Source organism: Ceratotherium simum, chromosome 40 (assembly GCF_057802395.1).
Source record: "Ceratotherium simum simum isolate JZ-2026a chromosome 40, ASM5780239v1, whole genome shotgun sequence".
Lineage (NCBI taxonomy): Eukaryota > Metazoa > Chordata > Mammalia > Perissodactyla > Rhinocerotidae > Ceratotherium > Ceratotherium simum.
In genome coordinates, this window is record NC_141939.1 from 3,686,580 (window position 1) to 3,700,288 (window position 13,709).

The window sequence follows — 13,709 nt, forward strand, 5'->3', positions numbered from 1 at the left end:
GGATGGGAGGCAGTGGAGGTGGAGCACACCAGCCACCTGTCTGTGGCACTGCCTTCAGAGTGAATTCAAACCCAGCTCTGCCCCTTGCCAGCTGTGAATACTTGGGCACATCTCTGAAGCCTAAGTTTCTCTACCCTTAGATCCCTAAGTTTCTCTACCCTTTGAATTGATTTTCACCTTATGGAACAGAAAACCTAAGTAATGGTGACTCAAATGAGATAGGGGTTGTTTTCTCAAGTAATGAGAAATCCAGAGGTAGGTAGTTGTTAGGTTTAGTTTGGCAGCTCAAGTCATCAGAATCCAAGAGCCTGTATCCTTCTCTCAGGCTCTAGGTACAACCATCATAACTCCATTCCAGAAAGGAGTTGGTAGAAATGCTGAAGAGGTGTATGCCAGCTGAGTCTGTCCCATTCCCTTTAAGATGGTTTCCAAGGAGCCCTACCCAATGACTTCTGTTTACATCCCATTGGTCCAAACTGTGTCACATGGCCATCTCTAGCCACAAAGGAAGCTGGGAAATGTAGTTTTTTAGTGGAGCACATTATCGCCCCCGACAAAATTAGGATTCTGTTAGAGAGAAAGAAGGGAAGAACAGATACTAAGTCTATGCAACCGGAAGTCTCTGCCACAGGGTAAATGGTGTTATTTCCTCCATCGTTAAGATTGACTTGAGGATGAAACCAGGTAATTCTTGTAAAGCATCTAACAGATATCTGGCTCAGTAAATGGCAGTGAGTATTCTCGAATTCAAGGAACTTTTCTAATGGCCCATCTAAGAAATGTCTTCACAAGGAGGCTGACTCCTCTGTGAAACACTCACCAGGACCACATACAGAGTAAGGGCTCAATAAATACTTGCAGCATTGACTTGTCTAAGCCCCACCCAAGGAGAGATCCATCAGTAGAAGCTGATGAGACACCATCTGAAGCCTTTTTAAAGCCTTATGTTGGAGAAAGTTGACTTGCTTTACTTGATATCTCTTTACCCAGTGGGGAGGGATGAGACCTTGGGCCTTGGACCTAGATACTATAAAGGGAGGGGTATTAGTGCAGACACTGTTGTTTGTCTGCCCCAATCTACCCCTTACCTTCTCCTTCTCTAGAGAGCTCTGGTTTTAGCCCCAGGTTCAAGTGTCCCCCTTCCTCCTTCACCACTAGCAGAGCTCCTTTGCCCCAGGGGGTGGTCTTGATTGATCTGAGCCATCATGTTTGTATTAATTAAGGTAGATCAGGTGTTATAACAATGAGACCCCCAAAATCCAGTGGCTTAAGGACAAAGTTTATTTCTCTCTCCTGTGACCACCTTGAGGTGAGTGTTCAGATTGATGGGTGGCTCCACTCCATGTAGATAGTCAGGACCCAGGTGCCTTCCATATTGTGGCTCTGCCAACTCCTAGAGCTGTCACTGTTACACGGTTAAAGCTGGACACTACTATGTCTGGGTTCCAGCTGTGGGAATGGGGAGGAGAAGCCATGCCCAATGCAGTAAGGGCTCCACCCAGAAGTTGCACACTTCACCTCTGCTCACATTCTGCTGGAGGGAACTTAGTCACATTCCCAGGCTGTGGGGGTTTTGGTCCCAAGCTACATGTTCAGGAACAGCTCTGTCTATCACCATGGAAGGGTAGAATAGATTTTGGTGGATGACCGGGGATTTCTGTCACTGTCCACCAGCAAAAATCTGTGCACATCCTTCTTCCATGTACAGGACACACTTCCTCCCTCCCTGAGGGAGATAAGGTAAGAATGGGAAACACACAGTAGACAGTGGTCCATAGCAGTTGTTAAATCCCGCTGAATAGAAATTGCAAATACAAGCATCATTGCTGTCAGAACGCTCCCTATCCAAACTCAGGAATTGAACAGATTCTGATAATTTTTTGATATACTTTTTCTTCATGAACTCTCATAGTTGTTATCCAAAACTCAGGAATCTAATAGGTTTAGATAATGCATTACACTACTCATGACCTGAACCTGCTAAAGTCATTCTCACTATCTGAATCTAGGAAATGCGTGGATTTGGAGAGTGAGGATTCTTGGGCTACCCGCCCTGGCGGTAGAAGGAGAAAACTTTCTGCTCTCTGGGACCACCTCCTTGTCCACTGTCCTCCACAGCCCAGCCTCGCCCTCCAGGAGGGCCTTCCTTGTCCATTCTCCTCTTGGCACATTTGAAGCAGTGTTGGGAAGTGTGCCCTCCCTTGGGGCCACAAAGCTGTCCAAGTTTTCTGCTGGTCAAGTTGGGAGGGGCAAAAGTTTTTGCAGATCTTGATTAGTCACAGGCTGCTTTGGGCCAGGCCTCTGGTTTCTACCACAATATAAGTCCCTCAAAGACTTGGTTGGTTTCTGGTCCATTTGCTTCCAGTCAGTTCTGTGTTTGGTAACTGCTACCAAAGTTCTTTTCTGAATATGGTTCTTGTAGCTGTTTTATTTCTTGGCTTCCTTGTTCTATGCTCTCTCTCCCCTGAGGGAGGCCACCTTTGTTTGGCTTGATGTTTGACTGACAAAGCTTAAAGGGCCTTAGAAAAATGCTTTTTGCAATAGTCTTGTCTCTGTCGTTTGGTCCAAAAGCAGTTCGCTTTTGCAACATTGTGAAGCCTTCAATATCTGGTATTTCCCTCTTCCCTTCCACCTCAGTTTTCAAAATAGCCAGCTCTCATCTGATCTCATCTCCTTCCTTAAGGAATTTTTTTAAAGTTTATTTCTTTCTCCCTTAGCAGCTCAGGATGAGTGTTCCAGATTGGCGGGAGGTCTGTTCCATGCGATCATTCAGGCCCCCAGGTCCCTGCCATCCTGTAGCTCCACCCCAACCCCTGCCGCTCCCAGGCTTGTCATGACCTGCAGGACTGAGGCTGGTCATCAGCACATCTGGGCTCCAGCTGGTGGGAAAAGAGAAGAAGGAATGAGGAGGAGATGCACTCGCTGTCTTAGGGCCTCCGTCCCCAATGCAGCACTCATCACTGCCACTGGCCAGAACATAGTCACATGGCCACGCCTAATTGCAAGGGGGTCTGAGAAATGCTGTCGCCACCAGGCAGCCACGTGCTTAGTTAAGATGTTTTTACTGTAGAAGAGAGGAGAACGAGCCTTGGTGGAGAGCTAGCAGTCTCTGCTCAGCGGTGGTCTCATCCTCTTGCTAGCAACTGATTTAGGAATGGCATGTGAAATAATTCCAGCCAATGAAACACGAGGGATTGTTCATTAGAAGCTTAACGGAAAGTCTTCCTCACTACAAGACAGAGACATAGGAAGAGATGGTCCCTTCTTTCTTCCCAGGACATTGTCATGTCAGGATGTGATGTCTGGAACTAGGCATCCATCTTGTAATCATGAGGGGAGCAGGCTGTGGATAAGGTAGATGCTCTGAGGCTGGCAGTGTAAGTATATACAAGAACCCAGGTCCTTAATGATACCACTGGATCTGAGCTGACTGCCCCCAGAGACGCCTTCCTGCTGGATTTCCTTTGTGTGACATGGTACATTTCCTTATGGTTTAAGCTAAATGAATGGGAGGTTTTCTGTTACTTGTAGCCATAAACCTTTCACATTTCATCTGAAGTTGGGCCGGAACAGAGACTGTGTGGATGGGTTCAGGGGTGTGTTTGATTGGAGGGCTCGGGCAATACCATAAGATAAAGTGACCTGGTGTCACTTTCTAGGTGGCCCTGGCTCCAAGGAAGCAGGCTCCTCCAGGAACAAGGTCCCTCATGTGTGTCTTGGGATACTTTCACATCCCTCAGCTTTTCAGATTCTCATACTTCACGGTGTGACAGGCAAGTAAATGTCACCAAGTGACCCCATTTTGCAAGAAGGAAAGGAAGGCTCAGAAAGGTGGTGTGCCTTGACCAGCCTGCCAACAGGTTAAGGTTGGAACTAGGGACTCGGCCCTGGTCCTCCTGGACTCCCAGTCCAGTGCTCTTGTTAATGACACCAGGACAGCCTCTGCTGAAATAATTGGGGAAAAGGCATCATCTGACATCCCATCAATATTTCATAAAATACTTATACAAGGCGGGTAACACCTGTATCTTCAGGAAGCTTACAGTCTAGTGGGAGAGCAGAAACAAACACATGAGTAAATATCTAGGTTCACATTGTGATAACTGCAAAGAGGGAAAGGGATGGCGGCCATGGTAGAGACTAAGGGGAGGAAGTCAGGAAAGACACCTGTGCAGAAGTGACATTTAAGCTGAGATCTAAAGGACAAGTAGGCGTTAGCTGGGTGAGGAGCAGGAGGAAGGGCCTACAAGGCTCAGGGAAGAGCATGCACGGAGATCCAGAGGTGGGAGAGTCCTGGGCTCACTTAGGTAGCTGCAAGTGTGGCTGGGGTCACGTGAGCAAGAGAGCGGAGGAAGGCCCGACCGCGCAGGTCTAGAGAGGCAGGGCGGTGTTGAATTAAAATTACAGGTCTGGGGGACCAGCCTGGTGGCGTAGTGGTTAAGTTCACACACTCCACTTCAGGGGCCCAGAGTTCACAGCTTTGGATCCCAGGTGCTAGACCTATGCACTGCTTATCAAGCCATGCTGTGGCGGCGTCCCATATAAAGTAGAGGATGGTGGGCACGGATGTTAGCCCAGGGCCAATCTTCCTCACCAAAAAAAAAGAAAAAAGAGGAGGATTGGCATCGGATGTTGGCTCAGGGCTGATCTTCCTCACCAAAAGAAAATATATCACAGGTCTGGATCTGGACTGCTTGGGTTCAAATCCTAATGCCGTGATTTATCAGCTGTGTGCCCTTAAGCAAAGCATTAACCACTCTGTGCTTCAATTTCTTCCTCTTATCAAGTCTCTAGTTCATTGGGAGCTGTGAGGAATGAAGCAGATGAGTTGTGTTGAAGTGCCTGGTACGCAGTGAGTGCTCAGGAGATGGCAGCTGCTCTCACGGGGCTTGTTAAGGGTTTTGGTCTTTGTTCTATGAGTAACAGAGGATGCATTCATCAGGACCCTCACACTGGCTTAAGCAACAATAAGGATTTATTGGCTCATACAACTGAAAGATGTAGGTTTAGATGCGTCATCAGGCACAGCTGGATCCAGGCACACAGCATTGTTGACTGGACTCAGTCTCTTTCTCTCCACCTTCTGCTCTGCTTTCTCGTGAGGTGGCTACATTCTCAGGCTCGCTACATGGTGGCAGGGTGGCCACTAAGCTACCTTAGCAAAAGAGAGTGCCTCCTTCCTGCTCGTCCCAGGGCCAATCTCATGGAGGTCTCTCACTGTCCTGGCTCCCATCTGGGGCCCATCCCTGAGCCAATCACTCTGGCAGTGGAGGGTTGGTGTGGAGTGGGGAGAGAGGAATTGACACTGATCCACCAGTTATATCCCCAAACCTCTGAAACCACTGGTGTGAAGCTGGCAGGGGCAGGGGGATCTACAAAAGGAATTGGGGTGCTGTTGCCAAATCAGGGAGAGGAATGCCAAGCAGGCCAACACAACCGGTGTGGAGTCAGAGAGCTCCTGGATGTTTTAAGCAGGAGAAGGACGGGGTCTGACGTTTGTCTTGAGATGCCCGCTCTGGTTGCTGAATGGAGAAGAGACAAAAGGAGGGCAGAGTGGAGGTGGGGAGAGACACTGGGGGTGGATGTCAGGAGTCCAGGAGAGAGGGACAATGGCGTGGCTGGGATGGTGGCAGTGGGGCAGAGATGGATGAGAAAGAATCACGGTACCAGGTCTTGGTGATAGACCAGACAGAAGTGGGGACAGGCGGACTCTAGGCTAAGGGCCAGGGTTTGGGCCTGAGCAGCTGAGGTAGGGAGCGCGAAAGAGGGGCAGGTTTGGGGAAGACTGAGAGTTTGGCTTGGCTGCTCTGCTTTGAGGAGCCTGGGGACATCCACGGGGAGGAGTCCTGGACGCCTTTCTTCGGGGTGTGGAATTCCACTCTTGGGCATTCTTGTCTGGTTCTTATGAAATATGAGAAGGATAAATACATTGAATAATGCCTACTCTGCCCAGTAGAATGCACTAGAACCAAGGGAGGCCTGCCCTCCAGGAGAGTCAGGATAGGAACAACTTGCTGAACTGTTTGCAGGGAATGGGTACCTTGGACAGCATGTGTCCAGCCCAATCCCTCCCTCAAGAGTCAAAAGACCTCTTGAAATCTTGGGCAGCTAGACGGTCAGGAAGAGTAGGCTGGGGGCATCCAATAAATGATGGTCAAACTGACAGGGTCCCAGCCCACAGGAGCTGACAGTGTCACTGTGGTGAGAGACGAGGAGCACGAGATGACACGGAAGATGTCTGGGCAGACAGCCGACACACGCAGAATGGTGTGGCCAGGCGGCAGAGGCTGTGAGGGTTCAGAGGAGAAGAGGGTTAATGCAGGGCTGGCATAGTCTGTGGTGGCTTCCTGGAGGCAGAACTAGAGTGGCATCATCAATATTCCAGGCAAAAGGAAGACCATGACCTCAGGTATGGGGTGCAAGCCCAGGTTTGGCCCCAAAGCAGCAGGGTCTCTGAAAATTTCTAAATTAGACCAGGACACCAGGGCCTTCCAGGGCCTCTCAGACAACCTGAGGTCTTCAAGAGAGGGCTCAGGGCCCCCTAGCCTTCCCCCATCATCTGAAGAAGAGCGAGCTGCTCCCTCCACATTGCCCCTCATCTTTCCCTACCTCTGCGGCAGCCCTCAGCGCCCTGCCCGGCAGGGATTTCTCTGTATGTGCCCCTCCCCTCAGCCTTCCTCCTCCCCCAAGGCAGGGAGCTGGCAAGAAGCACTGTCAATACCCAGCATGCTCCCTACCACATGAGGCACTTGGGGGATGCTGGGGAGGGGGTGAATGCATGCCAGGGCAAATGACCCCCTGGGAGGGGAGCTAGAGGCAGCTGGGAAAGCCCTGGCCTGGCACTTCATGGGTGTGGGGAGGATGCACAGGGCTTGGGGGCTTGTCTGCCAGCTTCCCACTCCAGGTCCTGGGGAAGAGGGGGCCGTGACGGGAACATCAGTCCAGGCTCAGTGGATCTGGATTGGCCCCAGAGCTGGCAGACCCCAAGCTAGTGAGCGAGCGGGGGAGTCGGCTTCCCATCCATTAGGCCCATGGCCCGGGCTGCTGATGCCGAGCGGACATTGTGCTCTCAGCCCTGGTATCCACTTAGGCATCGTTAATATTTTACACTGCATAGCCAGGGGATCGATGTCTTGTTTATAGCTCAGTGTTTATGGGTAGTCATTGAAGCCTTCATGGGGAAGATGCTCAGGAGCACCAGGGGAAACTGAGGCAGGGGAGCAGGGTTGGGGCAGTCTTAGGAGGACCCCCGAGATGGCTTCCTTTGCTTGCTGGGTTCTCTACTCCCTTATCTCACATCTGGCACCCTGTACACCCTCAGCTCTGAAAAAACATCATAAGGGGCCATCAGAGCCCGTCACACGTGGCAGCCCTTGTCTCATTCAGTATTTTACAAGCTCCTGGGGAGGCTAGATTATCATCCCCATTTCATGGATGAGGAAACAGGCTTAGAGAGGTTATGTACTACTGGAGTCTTAACCAGGCCATTGCCTGAGGTTTGGCGCTAACTAGCTGGGACAGAGGTTAGATGTCGCTCAGCACTTAAGTGCATAAATTAGATTGCAGGAGGCTCGTTAACCTTTCTAGACTTTTACACACTTGAGCAGGTCCTGTGCTCCGGCAGAGCCGTGTTCTCTGACGATGGTTAGCGTCTCTACTTAGAACTCTTTCCTTTGGTCAGTGGAGACTCACCGCATGTCCACTTAAATGGAATTGAAAGCTGTGCATTTACAGTTCTTTAAAAATGTCTCCAATAACTCAGACCTTTAACCAGGTGTGTTAAACAGTGAGGTTGAACTGCACAGGCCGAAAGAAACGCGGCGGCCTCTCCCCTTCGGTTTCCATCGGAAACAGTGTGGTGTCCTGGGACGGCGTCTGCTCTGGAATCCAGCAGGCCTGGGCCATACCTGTGCCCCCTTCCACAATCCACCCTCTAGGTCTTGGTTTTCTCACCTGTAAAATGGGAGGAGAGGAATGCCCCCTGGGGGAGCCCTTGAGGATTACAAGGAAACCTAAAGTCTTGGCTCATGTGCCCGGCTCCGGAAGGGCCCTCAGCAGCGCACGTTGCGGTTTCTAACCCGACCTGGGCACCGAGTTCTGTGCCTGGGGCGCAGAACACGCTCAGTGTTTGTTGAATGAATGACCGAGTGGGTAGCATAGGCTCCATAAACGGAAACTGCTATTTTTCACGCCCTAGATCCAAGCAGGGCTCACACTCACAGGCCTGGAGCCAGGCGGGATTTCCCCCTCCACTAACACACCCGGAGGACCGAAGAACTTGGTGTTCACAGCAGCCCGCACTTCCCGCCCTCTGAAGCGCGGGGCTGGTGAGGACACCCGCGGTGCGCAGCGCCCGCTGGAGGGCAGCCGAGAGTCACGGCTTCGGCCCTCAAGTCCCAGAGTTCGGGGGCTCAGAGAATCCTGGGCTCCGCCCTGCCACGCCCCCTCCTCTCTCCTTCGTTTCTCCTTCCTTCGGCGGCTTTCCTTTCCTACCCAGGGTCCCCGGGCAGGAAGACAGCGATCCACAAACTAATTAGCACTCCCTTGCCCAGCCTGCGCGTAGCACCTGGCATCCGCTTAGCTCTTTCCCACAGCCGGAAAAGCAGGCACCAGCCCCTCTTTATGGGGGAGGAGGCTGCGAGTCCGACCAAGGTCACGCTGCGAAGCCGGGACTGGAACTCAACTCCATTCACTCGAATGCCAAAGCCCACACACCCTCCTAAAGCCTCGAGCGCACGCGGGTTTCCAGAACCGGAGAACTTTGGATACCAACTTTTACATTTTCAACGGGGGCCAGACCAAGGCCAAATTCAATCTCCGGCCGAGGGCTGATGGTTGTGGGAAATACCCCGGGGCGAGAGGGCTTCCCGGATACTCCGAAGGCCACCTCTGCGCTGGCCGGCCGGACGGACAGCGGCGGTGGCCAGGCTCAGCAACCCCCGGCCAAGAGAGTGGAACCCCGACTCCTCCCAGAGAGCGATGCCGCGATTCCCTTCCTCTCCGGCCCCGAGCCCCTGCCCTGCACAGGCAGTTGGGTGAAACCGCCGACCGCGCGCCCTCCCAGGGGCTGGCCGGGTAGCGGAGGCTGCGCGCCAGGCTCCGTCCGGGGGCTGGACCTGCGGGGCGGGGCCGCCTCCCTCCGCCCCTTCCCCGAGCTTGTGCGGGGGGGCTGCAGGGGACTCCTCCCCGGGTGGTCGCCGCGCCTAGGCCAATGAGCGCGCGGGGAGCCGCGATGGAGGCTGGGGCGGCCGGGAGTGCCGGGGATCCCCGCCGCCGCCGCCGCGCCCCCGCGCCCGGGACCTCGCAGGGCTGGAGAGGGGGCGAAAGAGGCGCGGCGCCCGCGCCGGGCATGGAGGCGCCTCTGGCCCGCGCCGGCCACCCGAGCTGCGCTCCGCGCCCCCGCCGCGCCTCGAAGTTTGCCGGCTGACTCGGAAAGTTGCGCTCGGGCTCCGCCGCCGCGCCGCGTCCAACCTCCGGGCCGGCCCCAGCTCGCCGCCGCCGCCCTCCGCGGGCCCCGGCCCCGCCGACACGCGCAGCCCCGCCTGCCGGGGGCATGTGAGCCGCGGCCTCCCCAAGAGGCCGGGCGGGCTGCACCGGCCCCGGTGCCTCCCGAGGCAGCGCGCGGGCGAGGGGCACGCCCCGGCCCCAGGCAGCCCGGGCCGCCATGGGCCTCCAGGGCATGGAGCTGTGCGCCATGGCCGTGGTGGTGCTGCTGTTCATCGCCGTCCTCAAGCAGTTCGGCATCCTGGAGCCCATGTCCATGGAAGGTAACGCGTGGCCACCCGCCCCTCCGCTACGCTTTGCCGGGGGCCAGCGGTCTGCGAGGAGAGAGCAGCACTTGCGCTCCGGGGCGCGGGTCCGCGGGTCGGGCGAGGAGCGGCCCTCCGGCACCTGCGCCCCGCCGCCTGAGCTGCCACCCCCTCTCGACTCCGGAGGGCTGCCTGAGCCTGAGGGGGCAGAGAGGGCTCGGGCTCCGAGGAGCCCCAGTGGGGACGGAGCCGTGGCGCTTGGGGTGGGTGTGAGCGAGATGTCGGGTGACACCTTGAGCGGGCATCCCTGGCCGTCCTAGGCCCGCCCGTCCGAGCCGCCCCGGTCGAGCACAGGCGGCTTGGGCCTCCCGGTGGCGGGAGGTGGCTCAGGGTGAGGATGACAGGAAGGACCCTTAGCCTAGGGCGCCTGGCGGCGGCGGGGAATAATATGAGGCCTCTGCTGCGTGTTGCGGCCGTCCCTTTCGCCCCCTATCCCACATCCAGTTCCCCCTCCCCAGGCAAGGCTCGGGCCCACGGGATCAGCAACCAAATCCTCAGGCCCTGCTTTTCTGTCCCAATAAAATATTCACTAAGGAGACAGACCCAGTCTTAATCAGACACTGACGGCCTCCCTGGGACCCCGCACAGGTGCCCTCTGAGCTGCTTCCCAATCCTTGGTACCTCCCTGAGACTTCTGGGCACGTTAGGAGGGGAGCCCCTCCAGGGCACACCCATTCTGAAGGGGACCTTGACCCACCAGGGCTGTAACTTCCCTTCCCCCCAGTTCCAAAGAGGCAGTTGCATCCCTGTACTTCTGGACTGTGGGGAAGGGGCCAGCCTGTCCTGTTCCTGTCACCTATGCTCCCCCGCTGTCCTCTCAGAGGAGGATGGGCATCTTGCTTGCCTCAGCACTCTGCTGACCTTGCCAGTCTCCAGCTCCTGGGACTGAAACCCAGAGGCCCAGGGAAGGGAGGGAGGAAGAACCTGCCCTTGCCTCCGAACTGCCCCGCAGCCCCTCCGGCCTGGGGATGTGCCCCAAACCCCTGCCAAGGGCTGCTGAGGGCAGGAAGGGGCACAGGGCCCAGAAGCAAGGCATTCCCTCCATTCTGCCTTCAGAGTCCAGGGCTGGCTCTTTACCTGAAGTCCATGGCCATGTGCCCCTCAGAAGAAATCGGGCTCCGTCACGCCTTTTCTAGGTGAGTTCATGAGGCCCAGAGAGGAGGGACTTGCTCAAGGCGGTTCTGAGAGGTGCCGCTTTGAGCTGTAGACTTTACTTGGAGAGGAAAATTGCCCAGGCTGGGCCTGCACTTGGCTGGATGCTGACCCTGGCCGGGGCAATCTAGGACAGGGACTTAGTGGGAAATGCAGGTGCTTAGGATGAGGAGAAGGAATGAGCATCCCATACTGCTGTGCCCCTGAGGCCCCCTGCCTCCTGCAGGGCACTAGCCCATCCCCTGTAGCCTGTCCTTTCCCCACCTGGAGTCTGTGGAGGGGGTGGGGGGTGATTGGTGCTCGGGGAAGCCATGTCCCCTCCATTTCTCTTCCCTGTTTCCAGGGCCCTCCTAGGACCACCAGGGGCCGGGAGCCCCAGCCAGCCTCTCTCTACTTAGCACTGCAAAACCTTCCTAACTGACCCCACCCGCTCACAGGTCTGGGCTGGTCTGGAGTTTGCCTTTGTGATTTCTAAGGAGAAGGGATTTCTTTACAAGGTGGATAGCGTGCACAAGGCTACAAATGCTTTATTCAACCTGTTAAAAACCCACTTCAGGCTCTGATGAGTTTCTCTTTTCTGGTAGACCAGCCCCCTTGCACTTCTGGGGTCTTAACACAGTGGGTGGAGCACAGAGCCTCAGAGTCAGCCAGGTCTGAGCTGGGATCCTGTCACCCACACATACTAGCTGTGAAACTCCCTTGACCTTTCTGAGCCTCAGTTGGACTATCTGTAAAGTGGGGCCAATAATAATCCCTACCCCATAGGGCTATGGCAGACTTGTAACTAGTCAGTGGGGCTTTAATGGCCCCCAGCACCATTCTTGGTGTATAATAAATGCACAAATTTCATGAACCATTGGTCTCACCAATAATTAGCAATAGAATGATTACTGGTAACAACAGAACTGATTTCATTGAAAACATTCTGTCACTCATACAGGCCTCCCCTGCCTGCGTCAGAGGGAGGGAGTTCTAAGTTCCCGATGTTACGTGTTGATGGGGAGCAGTGCCCATTAAGTGCTTGGAAGGGCCCATTGGCAGGCAGTGTCTAAGGGACTGTCAGATAGGCTGTGAGGAGCCCAGACCCTTCGGTCCCAGCCTGAATGAGAGCTGGCACTGAGGGAAGGAGCAGGTGCCCAGCTCCCCTCCAGGCATGAGTGCAGGCTGTTGTGTGTGTCTCTTGTCCTCTCTGAGCCTCTGTAGTTCTCATCTGTAAGAGGCCAGGGCTACGATGCCCCTGGGGATTGTAAGAAACTAATGGATCCAGGTTCTAGGGCTGCAGCCTTCTAGAAGTAGGTGCAGAAGTCAACAGGCCTTCCTCTGTCTGCCCTGGGCCTCCTGTCAGTCTCTGTCTCTGGGCGACTCTGTGGGGTTAGTTCCAGCCTGGTTTGGCCACTTGCTTCCGGGGTGACTTTGGTCACCTCCTCAATCCTCAATTTCCTCATCTGTAGAATGAGGATAATAACAGAATATTTTTCCCTATCCACTTCATAAGTGTGTGGTGAACGAAAGCACTTTGAACCAGTTAAAAGTGGAGCTCCAGTCTGGGGGACTCATAGGGTGGGGCAGGCCAGCAAGAGGCGAGCCTGGGCCGGTGAGCCCCGGGGCTGGTCTGCAAGGCTGGTACAGCCCTGACTCCAGACCTTCTTGTCCACGTCTGTGGCCCCAGGCTTGCCTTTGCCTGCTGCTTCTCTCCTCCCGGTTCAGATTTCCTAAGGTCTAGACTAGTGGCTCTCAGCTGAGGGCAGTTTTGCTCCTGAGTGGACATTTGTCGATGTCTGGAGACATTTTTGATTGTCACAGTTGGGGAGAGGGTACTACTAGCATCTCATGGGTAAAGACCAGGGATGCTGCTCAATGTCCTGCAATCACAGGACCGTTCCCCCACCAAGAAGGATCAGGCCCAAATGTCAGTAGTGAGGTTGAGAAACCTTGTTCTGGAAGGAGCACCGGCTGGGGGTTGGGACAGCTGCTTTTCAGCCCTGATTGAGTCCCTGACATGCTGTCATTAACCTGGGCAAGTCGATTGTCCCATCTGAGCTGTTTCCTCGTCTGTAAGTGGGGGGTTGGATTAGAGGCACCATCTCCCCTGGGAACTTTCCCTGATCCCTCTGGCTTCCCGCCCCCTGGGGATGTGTTAGGCGATACTGTCCTGAAATTCTCTATGTCCTCGTCCTCACCCATGTGGGCTCTCCGAGGGCCCCTGAGCTAATGGCCCCAGAGTGTGCCCAGCACTGCCTGGCAAACAGCAAGTGTCGAGTAAGTATAAATTATATGCCATTGCCAGCACACACTTATTGGGCACCCATTGTATGCCAGGCAGTGTGAGGCTACCAGGAGCACAAGTATTGCGGGGTCTTAGCCCTCCTTTTAGGGCAGCCCTGGGCAGATGCCATCTGAGGGGAGGGTCCCTCTGGCTGGGGTGGGGGCAGGCAAGCTGGCCTGTGAGGGCCAGAGTAGAGGTGGATGAAGAGAACAGAGGTGCAAGGGGGAGAATGGGGGGTGTCCAGAATGGAGGTATGCATGGCCCTGCCCACCATCCTGCTCCTCCCCCCATGGGGTGGCCCCAACCCTCTGCAGCTGCTGTCTGTGCAGCACAGGGGCCTGGCCTTGCGAAGTTGACCTGGGAGCCTGGTGGGTCCACAGCTGACTCTTGGCTTGGAGTAGGCCAAGGGGCCACCGTGACTCCTGCTCCTTCCCCCCCAGCACCCTCTGCTACCTTTGTTGGGGGCCTGGTGATGCTCTGCG

General features: G+C 55.1%; 1 protein-coding gene across 1 annotated transcript in view; it reads left to right on the forward strand.

Moving 5' to 3' along the window:
- Window positions 1-9,308: 9,308 nt before the first annotated feature.
- Window positions 9,309-13,709, forward strand: part of KCNIP3 (potassium voltage-gated channel interacting protein 3) — a 29,323-nt gene continuing 24,922 nt past the window's right edge. The window contains exon 1 of the mRNA XM_004435807.3: window positions 9,309-9,767. Coding sequence (XP_004435864.1) covers window positions 9,665-9,767 — 103 coding nt within the window. The 5' untranslated portion in view covers window positions 9,309-9,664. The remainder of the gene's footprint in view (window positions 9,768-13,709) is intronic.